Source organism: Limulus polyphemus, unplaced genomic scaffold, assembly GCF_000517525.1.
Source record: "Limulus polyphemus unplaced genomic scaffold, Limulus_polyphemus-2.1.2 Scaffold387, whole genome shotgun sequence".
NCBI classification, from domain to species: domain Eukaryota; kingdom Metazoa; phylum Arthropoda; class Merostomata; order Xiphosura; family Limulidae; genus Limulus; species Limulus polyphemus.
The window spans coordinates 270249-288946 of record NW_013665997.1 but is presented as its reverse complement, the minus strand read 5'-3'; the positions used below and the strand labels follow the sequence as shown (position 1 = coordinate 288946).

Below are 18698 nucleotides of genomic sequence, written 5' to 3'. Positions count from 1 at the left end.
ACATAGCACACAATTTCTTTACCTAGGTGTATGGTTTACATAGCACACAATTTCTTTACCTAGGTGTATGGTTTACATATCACACAATTTATTTACCTAGGTGTATGGTTTACATACCACACAATTTATTTACCTAGATGTATAGTTTACATAGCACACAATGTCTTTATCTAGGTGTATGATTTACATAGCACACAATTTCTTTACCTAGGTGTATGATTTACATAGCACAAAATTTCTTTACCTAGGTGTATGATTTACATAGCACACAATTTCTTTACCTAGATGTATGATTTACATAGCACACAATTTCTTTACCTAGGTGTATGATTTACATAACACACAATTTCTTTACCTAGGTGTATGATTTACATATCACACAATTTCTTTACCTAGGTGTATGGTTTACATAGCACACAATTTCTTTACCTAGGTGTATGGTTTACATAGCACACAATTTCTTTACCTAGGTGTATGGTTTACATATCATTATAAAACAAGAAAGACATCATCGAACAACTTCATTTTCAACAACTTAATATTTGTATTTACTGAGAAATATGTATACAGACATACAAACATATATATAATGTTGCATATAGCATAGATGCCAAAGAACAACAATTTATTATTTTTATCTATTTTACAAACAGACTAAAACCCTTGCGAACCTGTAGTAGGTATGGTACATTGCTTCAATAAGCTGTAAGTCTATAGAAATCATAAGCTCATTTTGACGGCTCTACCTTTAACAATACATTTATTTGTATAATTTCACTATGTATGCTCTATAGATTTTGTCATGAACTTTTGTGTCCAAGAGACAGAACACTAAGATCAAACTATCAATGAGACAAACAGTAGACTTCTATTCTATATCAACATAGCTTTAGTTAGTCAAGGAAAGTATGCTAATTTTGAAAATTATTATTATTCAGAATTGGTATGATATGTTATGTGATGATATATAACAAAAAATATATTTCATAAAATGTAAACCAGAAATTCGCAATTGATTTCAGGTACATTTTTTTTATCCTGTTATTGCGATCTTACATTGAATAATTTATATTGAAATATGAAATATCATTTTCATAATTTCATTTATGCCACAGTCAGTTTTGTAAACCCAAAAATTGTTTTTACTCGGTACAAAATCATAAAACTTAAAGTGTGTGTATCCACCATTATAATACCTAGAAGGAGATATATGCCTAACAAATATGTAAGTTTATGGTATCAATAAAATAAATCACCCTAATTAGAATAAGCTTTGAAAACTAAAACTAAATTTTAAAAACTGCCTTCGAGGAATATTTTTTTTCATAGTTGATTAACTTTATTGAATATACTTAGTCACGCTATTCATAATCGCAGTGTTTTATCACCAAAAAGGAAAAAAAATACAGCTATAAAAATAACTCCATTAATATCTACGTACTTTTTTGTTATGCAGAGTATCTAGTAATGGAAATTCTGTAAATTGTAGACTCAGTCACTTTATTTATTTTTGTAATATTGAAATCGATCTACGTGGTACTTAACATTAGCTGTGTATAGATCAATATAGATCAATTAGCATAAACTAATAAATAATACGAAAAACATTAAAAGCACATTTTAAAATCTATTTCACACTCATGCCTTGGGAATAGTTTTAAAGTACTACGTACATGAAGAAATTTCGTGGAGATTTCTGTTAACGTTAAGATTCCATTTTATTATACTCTTTCATCAAACACTGATAATACAATTCAAAAATATAAATAATAATAATTGAACAATGAACAACAATAATGTACAAAACAGTAATGATTAAATGAAACTTACCCACTACTGCATTTTGCGCCTTTTGGACAAGGATAGCCTCGATGAAATAAAGCAAATAGAATTTCAACATGCGAGGTTTGTTTTTATGTAAATTCTTTTTTCCAGACATTTCTCTGGATGAAACAGCAAATAATGACGTCAGTTTACTGTACTTAGCTGTTCCTCTTTATGTTAAAAGAAGAGAAAATTTGGTTTATTTTTCAAACTGTGGAAGTCTGATGTAATATTCGAACCATTGAATTGGGCCACGTTCATAGCTGTATAAGTAGTATTGTATACTGTCAGAAATCAGCCTTCTTCTGTAAGCAGTGAGGGTACGTGCATTGATTGACTTGAGTAAAGATAAGCAAGTTATAAGTTTTCTCTTTCAATGAGTGCCCACTACCAACCATCTCATGTCAAACACAGTGCTTTACTGCGGTGTATGAAATGATCTGCTTGCCCAGCGTCGGGGGCTGAAACGCAAATAATCGATTTTGTATCTCAGCGCCATCTATGTGGGTCTGACATTTTTATCCACGCGCCAATGCTGGACTGATTGATCCAGTTATTCATGAAGTACAAATATAAAACTTTTTGAGTAAACCTAAGAGTAGAAAAGTTATGATTGTTCGGTGCCTTTGGATAAACAGGCATACAGATAAACAGTCATGCGGCTCAAGACATTGAAAATAAACAGATATATTGACCAAGAAACAACTAAATAATGTCTAAAAATAAGTGGCTATTATCCAGTAAGAAAAATAGATAATGTTTTAAATTACAGCCAATGTCGTATCATGCGAACATAAGTATTAGTCTATAGTTAGTGTTAGCCTTCATCAAGCATCTGAATTGAGACATTCGATCCAAACAACTTATGTTGTAAGTTATATAGTACAAACCGTTGTTTGATTGTTGTTGTTGATTTCTTTGTGCAAAGCTACATAATGAGCTCATCTGCACTTCATCGACTGCGAATAATAGATAACCGAATTTTTGCGTTGTATGTCCGTAATCTTACCACTAGATCCTGGGGAGAATCCGTTGCAAAGATAAGGTCCATAAATTTACCTTCTAGAGCACTGCCAACCCAATAAAAACAATAATTTTATATTTAATTAGAACGTAAACCTTATAATTAAATTGCAGTTTTGAAATAAATGCCAAACTAATTATTTTATTTAATACTTGCTATAATTTGAGAGCATAACTATCTGTTAAATATGGTAGGCAGAGTACAGATAGCCCATGGTGTAGCTTTGTGCTTAACTTCCAACAAACAAACAAATAGATATCACTGCGCCCCCCGGTGGCTCAGTGGTAAGTCTCACAGCTTACAATGTTAAAATTGGGCTTTCTATACCCGCGGTGGGCAAAGCACATATATACCCTATTTTGCAGATTTGTCCTTAAAAACAAACAAACAAAAGACAACACCTCTAACAGAGACGATATCCAACTGATAACATAGAGCAGAATGATTTTAGAGGCTTTTTTTGTGGTTTCTTGTCTTTCATAATTAGGACTAATAATTATTAATTGTAATTTTATTTATTATTTTCAGCAATGCATCTGGTAAAACACTATAACATAATAATAATTTTTCACTTAAAAGAAGAACTTAAAGTGATCGGTTACAAAACCTCGTTAGACTAGGAGATATACCCACTAAAGACATTTCATTGCGGACAATGCAATTTAAAAACTAAACGATGATGCTGTATTATAGTTAGTATATTTAATATAAAAAATATCGATCTGAATTTTAAATGAAATTATAATTGAAAATTTCATCCTGAATGGAACGTTATTCACATGTTGGCTTAAGGACCAAATCATAACCCACTAAGGTTCAGAAATATTCCTTACTTTTAATTAATATCCATAAGAAGGTCAACTAGCCAGCAATATCCGCCTCCACAAAGACTTTGTCACTTTTATAACAAAAGTTTAAAGTTTATTCAGTGGTATAACGTTCCGAATCTCAGATCGCTCTATCCGCAGCATTTCACGCTAATTACTTGCTATGCCTGCCACAAAATTACAAAAAACAATATAAAAACATACACATAGCGTTATAAATAATGACTGAAATGGTGAGTAAGAACGTATTAAAAGGCAGATACTACGGAAGAGCATCCGTTTATCTTGTGAAAATAAATTACAACAGAGTCAGTCATGTGCTAATCACTGTGATTCGTTTTTTTCCAAAAAAATCGTAAAGTAATGACCTAGTAAAAAGCCAATAAAAGTTCAGGTAATCATACAATGCCCAGAAACGATAGTATGAATTAACTTATGAGAGTCATGACCGAAATACCACGTGACCAGAACGTATAACTCAAAATGTTGGCTTGTCAATGATGCTATGAGAAATATTTTGACAATTTCAGGTTTCAGTAGGAGTGTATAGAAAATTCTGAAAAAGTTATAGTGATGTTAAGTATCTCAGGGTATGTTCTTTATGAGGTAGATGTCAAACACAGATCTTACCAACGACCTTACTGTAAGCACAGGAGTGAACGTTACCTCTATAATTGTAAGATACACAATGGCACGAAGTGGTCTCAATGGACTTGAATTGCTCAGAAACCTCTGCCGAAAAGAGGTTAAGCTGAATGTCCAACGATAAAAAGTATGCCCTTTACAGGTGAGTTTAAGTTAGAATTGTTAGACATCAATCAGCACCAGTTTGTTCGACAGCCAAATTGGAGAATAGTATCGTAGACAATGTTCAGCGAAACATGCTGGTGGAACGATATCTTGATGGTAAATTCACCGATAGAACATTTACAACCATGGCTTAACCTGCATAAGGTTTCGATAAGAAAATTATTGTAATTTACATGTTCTTGAAAAAATGAGAAGGTCAAAAGGAGACCGAATATTTTGACTGATTGTATGAAGTATCCCTGACCATTCAAACAATTTCCACAATGACACATTGATAAACTGTAAGGACAGCAAAAGAGTTTTCTACAATGTTCCAATGCATTTTACAAAGTTTTCACATTTCCTTTATATTTTCTGTGATAATGTGGAGTACATTCATAAATTCACTGTCTACTTCTCATTACTCGTTGTTCTTGACTCAAGTATGTCTATCGCTTGTATTTTTCCATTATTATTTCCATTACAGTGTATTTATATAAATATAATTTTCCTCATTTCAGAAATAATTGGAATTGTTATTATTATTGGCATAATAACACCAACTAGTCATAAAATAATGTCATGTATTATAATTAATTACTTCCAACATCCGGAATAGCTACAATAATTTAACTGTCGCTGCTTATTTATTTTTTTTTACGGTAAGGAGTTCTAGGGACGTTTTTTCATTTTATTTGTATTGAAATACCAGCATTTGTCGTAATTATCTTGAACATATTATTCTAAATTGAGATAATACAGTGAAACACTACCAAGTAATCATAAAATCTCTCCAAGAAACATGAACACCGTTGCTCCTAAGATTAAACGAAAACCATAATTTATGAAAGCCCTGGTAATTTTGAGTATTTTTCCTTTCATATTCATATAATTTAAATGAGTCGCAGGTTAAAAGAAGTCATTTTAATTAAAGCACTTCGTAAATATAATGTTACGAGTGTTTATGTCTTAAATTACATTACTATAAAAAAATTAAAAAGTAAAATTATTTATTTTCTATCTATATACGAAACGTATACCTCTACAACAAAATTGTTTGTTTTGAATTTCGCGCATTGTAGATACTAAGTGTTTCAAGTTCTTGTATATTATTGCTAAAATATCTAAATTTTAAAATAATTAATTTTAACTACATTGACTTTCGTAGTTGAGCTATTGTGGGACAATAAGAAAAACCACATTTATCTCACTATGTCTTTTTTGATAGAATTATTAAAATATAAAGCATTTCCAAAAATGTGTTTTATTACTTCCGCCACCGAAGGTTATGTTTTCGCCGCCGTGTGCGTGTGTGTTTGTCAGCAAGATTTGTTGAAAAGTTGGTATACGTTTGGAATATTATCCAACTTAGAAGTGATTGACTTGTGGATGGTCAACATAGGTTAAGGACAGGGTAATGTCACGAAAATCCAAAAAATATCTTATCTGTTACCATGGGGACCAATGTTTCACACAATTTTTGCTCTATAACTCAGTCAAAAATGATCGGATTTTGATTAAACTTAATGGACCTATGTAGAATATTATTCCTCATTTTCCTGCCCAAACTGCCTGTGTTCGTAGATAACAACGGACCAACGGACACATTTTTTTTTGTATTTTTAGAGAGCCGAATATAATCAACGCTGTGTGGCGGAGGCATGCGCTCTACTGAGTGCCCTTCTAGTTTTTACAAGGAAATGAGTTTCACATGTTTTGTTGATGTAGCTGTTAATTTCTGTTATTTGTTATTTTACGGAGTTATAACATCATTATACATATAGTATGATAGCATTAGAAAATAATAATAATTTTACTTCAACTACAGTTACTTAGCGTTATAAAATGAAGTATTATCCAGAAATTATAAAATTATAATTATAAAATATTTTATCCTATGTAATTTTTTAGGCATCTTGTAATGATGACCAGTGTTTGTATTAAGTTACAACTTACTGCTCTAGTTTTCATTTCGACTCCATATTTTTTGTTATCTGTGAATTTTATGCTAAAGTAGCATAAGCCTAGTTGTAAAGCATAAAATAAAATACATTTCAATGTGAAACACTACTCAGATTGTAGAAATAGGAAGAGTTAGATGTGCGGCTGATCAAAGAAAAGGATTGAAAGAGCAGCATGAAATTTGAGCCAGTAATGAAATATGTTACTTGTTTAAAAGTAGCATAAGCCTAGTTGTAAAGCATAAAATAAAATACATTTCAATGTGAAACAGTACTCAGATTGTAGAAATAGGAAGAGTTAGATGTGCGGCTGATCAAAGAAAAGGATTGAAAGAGCGGCATGAAATTTGAGCCAGTAATGGAATATGTTACTTGTTTAAAACCCTTACTACATTTAAACCTCACATATGTCCTTTGTGATGAGTGCAAGGTGTTCAAATAGGAAGTGAAGCGAGGTAATTGTTCCTCCTTTGTAGAAAATAATTTTCTGGGTAGCATACTCTGTTTCCGGAAGTGGTCTGAGATTAAAACAAAAACTTTCAGCAAGAGAGCATCGAACCGTAAATGATGAATTCCGGGACACACTAAAAGAACACTAGCTATAAAATGTCAACTAAAACGTTTTGGATGACAAACGAGCATTCAGTTCCTAGCAGGAGGCGTAAATAAAAAGATGACTAGTAAATTATATTTCCACATGAACTAAAATCACAGGTAAATGACTATTTTTATAGAAAAGAGAGATGATGAATATTCATTTAGAAATGAAGGTATATATGGGTATATTAATTGGTTATTAGTGATATCTAACAGGAGTATTATTAAACTAATTCCTGCACATACAGTACATGATTACTACGTGTAATAAAAAGCATATGACATAGATATTAGACACATTACTAATATATTCACAAAAGAAAACATGAAGTTGAACCTTTTCCAAAATAAGCTACCACCGTGGCTAACAAAATTCAGTTCATACTCGATATTAGATTAAAGGAAAGACTTTGCAACTAAAAACATACTTTGTGACAAATGTATTAAAAATGGAGGATGAAACCTAATTTTTTTTTAATTCGAGTAATAAGACTACGATCCACTTCATATTCAAAACATAATTGATAATTGTTGCCTTAAATCACTTATTATTTAACACGTGCGCTAATGTTATCAAAATAATGAACAACCTATTTGTTTTTAATCGAAAACCTCCCACTAGCACAGCTTATTATACTAAAATCCGGGTTTTGATACCCGTGGCGAACACAGTAGAGATAGTCTATTGTGTACGGTTGTGCTTAACTAGAAGACAAAACAAACAAATTAATTGATAATTTTCAGGTGGAAGCTAGAACATTTAATTAGACATCAGTGATATAGAAGCTGTTTAACTTTATTTCTCATCATTTCCAGTTTTGGTTTAATCATAGTCTCTTCATTTCATCGTCGTTGAATTTACAAAGTGGAGTTACAGGTAAATTGTTGCCCTTCCCAGTACATTGCCCCAGAAAGTTGTTTTGACGAGATCTATTCCCGGTAGTGATGCTAGCCTGAAACTGTTCCTTCTTCAATTGTTTCTTGTGAAGGACGGGCAATTATTGGCCGTGGGTTCCTCTGTCTTTTGTCAATGATTGCTATCAGGTTGGCTTGTTGGATATAAGGTTTCAGAGTTCCTAGTGTTAGAGGTAACTTTAAAAATTTTCAAGATATGTTTGTCCTGAAGAGTTAAAAAAATACACATTTTTGCAAGAACTTTGCGTTTTCTCCTTCTAGCTGCTAGACTCAAGACTAAAATGACAAACTTTCATTCCCAGTCCCCTCCAGAAGAGGCAAAAATATCAAGAGCAATTCGAACCTCTTTACCTGGAGTATTTGTCTTGACGAAGATATTTTTTAATTCACTGAATCCAAAAATATCAAAAGAAGTTTAGCTCATCTCTGCTTTTGGACACTTAAGACAGGCAATTTTGTCTTGGAATCTTTAGGTACTGTGTGAAAGCGCAGGTTGAAAATAATCCATTATCTTTTGACATTTATTTTGTCACAAAACAAAACAAATTAACACTGGAAAAAGGATATCTAAATAGTAAGTCTTTCATCTTTACAAGATATATTCTACTAGGTTTGCACCTGTTCGCTCTCCATTATTAATTCAAGTTATTAATGCCTATTGTAAACCCACATCGGATGATGGAAACTTTAAAATATAAAGCATCAATTGTAATGTGTGACGGAAATAAGAATAATAACACAAAATAAGATAGAACTAAATTTTATGAGTTTAATAAATTCGATATTTTAATGAGTGAAACCTAATCAGCATTTTATTAACTCAACGAAGCAGATGATAATGATGACGCATTTTCTCTGGACGGGATGCCAGTCTATTGCAAGCAACCATCTCAAATAACAATTTGTACCTATTATACAAATGATAGACTGAAACAATAAAGTATATTGCGCAAGGACAGAACAGCATGAAACGAGTCAGACTTGAACTCGCAACCATCCGACCACAAGTCCAAAACCCGAAGCCACTAAACCCTACTGCCGCATTTCCAATGTACTTTAAAATAATTTAATATTAAAATCAGCACTTTTATCATTATTGCATTCACAAAGCGAAGGACGTTTACTACAAAATACGTTTTCGTATAAGGTTTCATAAGGTTGGTTTAAATTCATTAGCATTTAGATATACCATAAATTTTTGCTTCTTGTGAGACTTGTCTATTTTCTTTATTTTTAACATCTTTTATCTTTAATACACGCATTTTTGTCAAAATAATGAGACCCAAGGAAGATTTTATACGTTTCGTCGTTGTACAAGGCAGAAAAATTAATTTCAAAATGACACTTACAGTTTATACGTACATTAGATCCTGTCACACGGTAAGTCTTCGGATTTACAACACTAAAATCAGGGGTTCGATTCCACTCGGTGGACACAGCAGATACTCGATATAAGAAAACACACACACACATTAGGTCCTTATAAACACACCGAGAAATCGCTTTTGGCACACCAAACTAGTTGGATCATTACCTAGGCCTATACGAAGATAAAAACATTACGTAACCTAGACCTATTTGATGATAATCTTAGTTGCTTTGAACAATAACTTTCAAAATTAAAAAAAAGATTAAATTGTTTGGAAAAGCGTTAGAGGCTTGTTGTTTTTCATCTTTCTAAAAATCCCTTTTATGCTCTGTTTATATTCTTTTTATTTTCCTTGTGAGCTACAACCTTATTCCAGTATTTGATCCATTGATTATTGTCAAGCCCAAAGCTACGCAATTGGCTATATATTCTTTACACAATTCGGATATCAAACCAATTTTTAGCGTTATAAGACTTCAAGTTTAATACAGAACCACAGGTAGGCATCCAGTATTTACTATACTTAGTAATTTTACTTTAGGTATAGAAATGTAATTATGGATAATGTTTTTGCCATACAGTTGTCTTTGATGGTGCATTTTCTAGAACTGTCGTAAGTTATTTTGTCATAGAATTCCCTACAGAGGGTTTCGTTCATAAAAACATCTTCAAATTTGACGAAAAGTTGTTATGATTTCAACCCTCAAGCAAACTGTGTAAAAATCCAATTAAGCTTTGTTGTCTTTTTTACATTTGAAATAGTGGACTCAAATATCAGATTTGACGTAAGAGTTTGTGTAAGCAACAAAAATCCTAAGCTTCATTAATGTTTTAATTTAGAAAATAGCATAGCCGCCTGATTATATTTTAGTGTGTTTGTTCTGTCAAACCGTTCGTGAGTTGTATTCTCAGGAAAGAATTAATTTTTTTTTTTTTACTTTTCCAAAAAATAATCTCCCGTTATACTAGCTCTGCTCTAACGTTTGGAATTATTTAAGTGTTTCAACTATTTACTTCAATATATATGTTTTGTTAATTAATTCCGTGTGCATATTATAAATTCTTAGTGTGGATCACTCGAAACTGACTAATAACATTAATAAGTATATCGCATGCATTAAACAGTTTTGGCAAAAATGTTTGAATATTTTGTAACAAATAAGACAATTATTATTAAGATGAAATACAAATACACTTAGCGCTGTCAAACTGAAAAATGCATGTTATGTTAAACATATACATATGTAAGTTCTATGGACATTATGAACGATTTATTAAAACAGAAAACAATTTCATTAGGCAAGTGTAAAAAGATGTGTAATTCAGGATTTCATCTATTGTAATAAAATCTTACCAAAACATATATAGTAACAAAATATAACATCAAATTATTAGAAATGGCGTCTGTAACCTCATATCAGTTCATAATATACATGGTCCTCCTCCGCAAGGCGACGTGGCATGTTGTCGATGTGGATATTGATGCTTCATCCCAAATTGTCACCAGAAGGCGCTGCGACGCAGCTGCAGTAGCTGGTTTAGGTCATGGTTAGCAATTTTCCTGCTCATTTCTTCCTAACAGTTCTAAGTTGGATTATAATCTCGGGACTTTGCTGGCCATGGCAACATTGTGATGCCCTCATGGTAGTGATACTCCTGTACAATACGGGCACTGTGAACAATAGCATTTTCATCCTGGAATACAAAGTTATTGCCAAACCTTGTCCTCGCATATGGCAGAAATATTTTCTTCGTGGGATGCCTGTGGGAGGCGCCATTGACGTTTCTCTGGAGGATATGAAAAGTAGTTTTTCTACCATGATGAATAGCTGCCCAAACATATACTGCACCATCTCCTGTGTGTTACCTGTGGGAAAGACAGTCTTTCCTCATCTGTTCTTCAGGCAAATGACGAACAAGAACCCTATCATCAGCTTTAACAAGTCGGAAACAGGACTCATCTGAAAAGATGACATGTCATCAGTGTCCTAATTGTAAGTTGGCATGCGGTGAAATGTGGTTAATATCGGTTTACAGATAGCCCTTTCTGCAAAATAATCTTTTTTGTTCAGTCTCCTATTCACTTTTATTCTAGATAGCCTAGAATGAATGTGTGCATGCCATTCCTGTCGTAAGGTGTTTCAAGACTTCTTTCAACCTTGACGTATTAACCTCACCAAAACACAGTCATCTTGGGCAGTATTTTTTTAGTGTCTACCAGCAGACCTTTCTTGAACAACTTTTCCTGTAGTTCAATGACGTTTCGGGATTCTGGATAGAGCACACTGGGGGTACCCTACTGTTCTGGAAACGTCTGTTTGCTTCATTCGACGCATATACAAAGCGTTGATCTGTTTTGAAAAAAATTTTACCAAAGAGCACACCCTTTTATAAAAAAAGGTGTTTTTCTGTGTTGTTACGTATTACAATTTCAAATATCCTAAAGCTGAGTTAAATTGTACGTTGGTATTAGTAGCTAAATAAATGCCAATATGTATCCAATTTATGATATTTGCCAATAAGATTGATACACACAGTTTTCTTGTTTAATACAAATGTATTTTAATATACAAACAATAATGCAATTTACAATAACGATTATTACAAATAGTTATTACAAACAATGATTTATATACAAAAGTTTTACAAACTTACAAACAATAATAGTCTTTTTTCTAGTCTGGAACTTTTTCGTGTCTTATCGAGGGTTCACGATGAGCGAGTTTATTTCGAATTGTCGTAGGTACAGTTTACTCAACGGGGAGCTAGCTAGCTCTATGGTCTTCGTAAAAGTACTGATGTCCGATGTGGATCCACTGAAGTTAAACGGTTTATAATGTTCGAAATTTATAAATGTTCCTGGTCAAATATCTGAAGTTTCCAATTAATAGGCCTTAATCACAGTTATAGCTTTCGAGGTTTATAGTATACCAACTATAGTAAACCAATAACATATACTGTTTTTAGGCGCATCGCCTTGGTTATATTTATAGGCGTGTGGAGAGTTTCTCAAAATTTCAGTTACGTAAAAATACAAACGCTCTACTAGCGTTTACGTACATACATATATTGTTGAGTCTTACACTCGAGAATCTTCTACAACTTTAGAGAATAGACGGGAAATTAACAGTACAGATTTAACAGTATAAGTTATGTACATTTCTAAACATAAATTTCATTTAAAGAAACATCGATATTACAATAAATATATTATAGTAAATCCGTCACAGTGTCTTGAAAAATAAATACTCAAAATAACTTATACAGATCATAAATTCAAGCCGTCTCCAAGCATTATGATAATAACTGGTACATGTATGTCCAAACATACGCTACCTTCTCTGTTAAATACTCGGAAACTTACTCAATAACTTCTTCATGTATGTAGACAACAAGAAGGAACTCTCAACAGCCGCGGAACTTGAAATTATTTTAGGCAGGATTAGATTAAATTAATCTATGAGACTTTTTTTTCCTTTTTATTAACTACAGTTTTGTGCGCCAACAATACCAAGCGTGGGGCGCGCTTATACTGGATTCAATTTTATTACTCATCAAGATCTCTATCAGCCTACTCTCAAATTGAAATTCTTTTAGGTAAGTTTAGAGTAAATTAATCTACGAGAACTTGGGCGTTGTCTAATACATCAAACTGTAATTAGATCTCAAATCGGTCCAGAGATGACAGAGATATGAGCTATAAGTTTGTACTTGGAAAAAACAAAAAAAAACAAAGAAACTCAGAGTCATTCTGTGAGCCGATATGCCGCGGCTAAATAACATTAATGTCGAACACTATGTAAACATTTTGGCCAAGATTATATGCAAGAATAATGTAATTTCTGAAATATCCCCACGAATAACTGAATGAAATACTTATTTAAGTATTAATTTAAATTGTCAATTTACACCAGAACTTTAAGCTTAATAATATGTTTCTAAGGCTTATGATAATCTAGATGTTTTGAAATGAATTTGGTTTCGAAACTTAAGAACACTTAAATTTTTCGCAGTTTCTTAGTAATTGGTTATTACCTTGAATTACTACATTGTAGGTGTAAAATACATGAATAATGCCATTTCTTTCTTTCTTTCTTTGTCTTTACATTAATTGATAGTAAGTTTTCTAAGATATTCAGGTATAGTATGATCTACACTAAAATTGCAATTAACGAAACACGAGTTATTTAGTTTCATTTATTTAATTTTATTCACGATAAAACAGCTTATGATTAGCTTTGTTTAAAACTGATGTCTTATCCCAGGACTTTAGCAGTAAACTTACCACTACCCACCCATGTACGAAAAACAATTTGAAAACTGTTTTATATCATTTGCACGATAAAACAGCTTATGATTAGCTTTGTTTAAAACTGATGTCTTATCCCAGGACTTTAGCAGTAAACTTACCACTACCCACCCATGTACGAAAAACAAGTTTGAAAACTGTTTTATATCATTTGCACGATAAAACAGCTTATGATTAGCTTTGTTTAAAACTGATGTCTTATCCCAGGACTTTAGCCGTAAACTTACCACTACCCACCCATGTACGAAATACAATTTGAAAACTGTTTTATATCTATTAGTTTTATATAAAATAAAAATGAAACGTTAATCATGAATAGTTTGCTTTCATAATGGATATATATATATATATTTCTCAGTTACTATTCATATCAGAGAGCCTTACCTCTAATAAGTTATATTTAACATGTTGAAAATACATTTTCCGGATCATCCTTTTTATTAAAAGCAATGCCATGATTTAGTAACATTCGAGTTTCATAGATGATAATTCAACATGTCGTACAAAAGCGAATAAGCACGCCACATTCAGGTTAGAATATACGTATGGAGAGAGGATACTGGTTGTCAGAAAATATGATTTATAACAACGCATTCACTTCCGCAGAACTTTAGAGCAGAACCCAGAATTTTCTAAAGATGGGTTGCTGACTAATCGTTTATTCTGATTTGCTAAGGAAGTATAAAGTGTCGAGAAAAACAAATATCGTGTTCCTAAAGAGACAAAGATGAAAATAAATATATATACAGAAAAGTTTTTGTTTTCTTTTAACCATTCTGAAAAACTACCCACATATTTGGTTTATTTTTTTTCTATAAAAAAACCCGATGTATTATTTCCTAATTTTAGAGCAAAGCCACACTAGGCTAACTGCTGTATCCACCGCGGGAATCGAAATCGGATTTTAGCGTTTCAAGTCCTTAAACTTACCGCTGTCCTACCGGGGCACAAAATCCGTTTGAAAAAGTTAAATAATATATAAAGTATAGAAACATTAATTTTTGACGCCACCTAACATGATCTTTTTCTAGTTTCTTGCAGCTTAAATAGCAAAATTACGTTACTTCTTTTTACGCATGAAACATAGACTTGATTAACTGCGCTTATTCAGCAATATTATAATTTTATTTCTAGAGAGATGTACTAATGCATTTAACATTTGAAGTAGAGCAAAACGCATAACAGGACTGTGGATATTATGGGAGATTTATCGTAAAAAGACAAATCAAACCATCTCGTGGATTCTGGTCTACATGTTTCACCAAAGTAATGCTGACTCACTCGACCGCGTGGCGTAATGCAGGTCACGTGCGTAACATGTGCGCTTAAGTTACTGTAGACTACAACATAGACAAGTGACTATATGTCATTAAAAAAAAAGCTTCTAAAAACTTTATGTTCAATGAAAGGCAGCTTTCTCTTTGAAGTCATTTGTCAACCATGAATGAAGGAAAATGTTCACAAAAAAATAAAATGAAACAGTGATATGTACTAATATCGGAAGATTCTAATGCTTATTCATAGAATCCCAATCCGCTATTCAAAAATGTAACACAGGATACAACATGTGTAAGCCATCTGTCAATTTATGTGATCGGTTTTATTACAGAAATCTTGCGCACATGTTTCAGGGCTCCAACAGATTGGAGCAAGGGATATCTAAAGCAGCTCAAAATTGCCGAATATTTCCAAAATAAACCGCTAGTTGGAGCGATATATGTATGATACTGGTTTGTTCGTATGTTGTTAAGCACAAAACTATCTGTGCTGGGGCCATCACGATTATCGAAACTCGGTTTGTATGTTTGTTTTGAATATCGCGCAAAGCTACACGAGGGATATCTGTGCTAGCCGTCCCTAATTTAGCAGTTAAAGACTAGAGGGAAGGTAGCTAGTCATCACCACCCACCGCCAACTTTTGGGATATTCTTTTACGAAACGAATAGTAGGATTGACCGTCACAATATTATGCCCACACGGCTGAAAGGGCGAGTATGTTTGATGGGCCTGTGATTCGAACCCGCGACCATCAGATTGCGAGTCAAACGCCATAACCACCTGGCCATGTCGGGTCCGACTCGCTTTGTAACGGGGAAGTGTTTAAAATAAAATAATTTCTGAAGCTAAGCCTTCAATAAGTTATACAGACATCAACAAGCAAAATATATTGTTAAGAATGAGACCACGAGCGACAGTTAGGTAGTAATCTTGCATCTTCTTCAGGGTACAACATTTCATAGAAGGGGCAAATAAAAGTTGAAATACTTTAATTGTAATTGACAGTTTCCTTTGATAATTATAGCGTGGTTAATATTAATAAAATAATAAATAATTACAAATTTAATCCACGTTAGTATTTCCTATTCTTACATTAGCTGGCTTTCTACTGCTTAACTGCAGCCGTCTCAAAGCTTACGTGAGTGGTAATCATGTTAGAGTTCACACATTAACTTGCTTTCGACTGCTTAACTGCAACTGGCTTAAAGCTTACGTAAGTGGTTAACATGCTAGAGTTCACACATTAACTTGCTTTCGACTGCTTAACTGCAGCTGGCTTCAAGCTTATGTGAGTGGTTATCGTGTTAGAGTTCACACACTAACTTGCTTTCGACTGCTTAACTGCAACTGGCTTAAAGCTTACGTAAGTGGTTAACATGCTAGAGTTCACACATTAACTTGCTTTCGACTGCTTAACTGCAGCTGGCTTCAAGCTTACGTGAGTGGTAATCATGTTAGAGTTCACACATTAACTTGCTTTCGACTGCTTAACTGCAACTGGCTTAATGCTTACGTAAGTGGTTAACATGCTAGAGTTCACACATTAACGTGCTTTCGACTGCTTAACTGCAGCTGGCTTAAAGCTTATGTGAGTGGTTATCATGTTAGAGTTCACACACTAACTTGTTTTCGACTGCTTAACTGCAGCTGTCTTAAAGCTTACGTAAGTAGTTAACATGCTAGAGTTCACACATGCATTGTTGTTAAAGCAAGTTGTACATATCTAGTGGTGAATCAAATAAGTTAAAATAAAAATGAATAATAATATTAGACATATATGTATAAACACACACATATATATATGTGTGTGTGTGTGTATAAATATTTATGAATCAGGAAGATAAGGGCAAGGACAGAAACTTCGAAGAATGATGGTATTAGTCCTGTATGGTTTGATATATTGTGATCGGAAAATATTTACTTTTAATAACAATATAGTATCGTTGAAATTTGAACTTATATATGTACTGTATTATATTAGTAAAACAATCAACAAAATTTCATTAACTCGGTTTTTTCAATTCTATCTCGCGTGTTTCTTGATCAAACATATGTTTGAAGATAACACAAATATAGCAATCGAAATATTATGAAAGAGGCCAACATGCGCGGGCGTATGCAACATGTCTTCGCCGCGCACTTTCAGCATGACCAATTCTGACATTAGAAAAATCGTGAAAAACTCAGAAAAGTCAAAAATTATCGTATATCAATGTTTGAGACCTGCAATAAAGTATCTTTATACCAAATCTCATGTAAATTGATCAAAATGTAATCGAGTAATTATGCTTTTTTAGTGAGCTCCAGCCTACCCTAAAAAGACTCAAATGGGCAGATCCAACTTTTTTTGCAAGTCAATGTGTCGGGCTCAGGAAAATATATTTGATATTGACTGCTGAAAATATGATCGCATAGGAGCCCTAAATGTACATTTTGGGTTGTTTGACCTTTGATCCCATGAAATGCTTAAATAAAAAACATTATCTGGGCATATTGGACCAAGGTATAACCTTACAAGGTTTCAAATCAATTTGCCGAGAAATGAAGGAATGGTGGTTGATTGAAAAGTGTATGGAAGAAAAAACAATAGAAAACAACATGTTTCCACAAAGAGACATAAATATTTCACAATACGAAACCAAATACAATAAAACCTGATAATATTAGGTAAGCACTAGGTAAATATTTTATTTTGTTACAATGTTTGAGAGACTTGAGAATCAAGATTAATATAAAGCATTGTTTTTAATTGTTTTTGGAAAGTTTGCGCAAATCTATATAAATAAGTACTATATGCGCATAGCCATCTTTAAATTTTAACAAACTGAATAGTGGGAAGGAAGCTTAGTCAACAGCATCTTCTGCCAACGTTTGGATAAGATCTCTTGTCTGACTGAACGATAGAGTTAAACCGTACTAAAATAACATTCAACGACACAACGGGACGTGAGCCGTGAACCCTCGGATCTACAGTTCGATCAGGCTAACACTAGGCAACGTTCGGCCAAGATAATATTACTTTACCAATAGATGAAGCTAAAGTTGCTAGAAATTTATGATATTTCGTTTGTACGTAACAAAATGTAAATAAAAATATAGATGAAATAGTACAATGTTCGTAAAATATAATATATATGGTGCACACCTTAAAACACGGTATTTTAAAAATAACCTGCTATTGAATTTATCTGTCTCTGATATACTCGATATCATAGTCAAGTGATTTATTATATACGTATATGTAATTAAGTTCTCCATTGATAACATATCAACAGAATTACCAGCCCAAGAGAAATAACACATGCACTAGGTTAGCATATACTTCGATCGTTAACACAAATTACACCATGAAAATAAGTCTGAGATGTGGTCACATCATATAACAGGAAAGAAAAAATTAGCAGCTAGATAACGTGCAACTTGCAGACTACGAGTGATTATTGATTTACTCAGTGAAATAGAGTTAGGCATTGAAAGTACCGTATTTAGTACTTTCGCCTATACTCAAAACACTCGGAAATGTAACGAATATCAACTTATCAATTCAAGTACTACTAGATACTATCACTTAGAGAACGTGCACTTTCCTAGCTACACCGACTTGATTTAAGTATCAAACTGACTTATTAATTCAAGTACTATTAGATACTATCACTTAGAGAATGTGCACTTCCCTAGCTACACCGACTTGATTTAAGTATCACATTGACTTATTAATTAAAGTACTACTAGATACTATCACTTAGAGAATGTGCACTTCCCTAGCTACACCGACTTGATTTAAGTATCACATTGACTTATTAAT

General features: G+C 32.9%; 1 protein-coding gene across 2 annotated transcripts in view; it reads right to left on the bottom strand.

Moving 5' to 3' along the window:
- Positions 1–2189, bottom strand: part of LOC106457889 (hemicentin-1-like) — a 150812-nt gene extending 148623 nt beyond the window's left edge. For both annotated transcript variants that reach the window (XM_022383952.1, XM_022383954.1), the window contains exon 1: positions 1831–2189. In XM_022383952.1, the coding sequence (XP_022239660.1) occupies positions 1831–1939 (109 nt within the window). In that variant the 5' untranslated portion in view covers positions 1940–2189. The remainder of the gene's footprint in view (positions 1–1830) is intronic.
- Positions 2190–18698: the final 16509 nt, after the last annotated feature.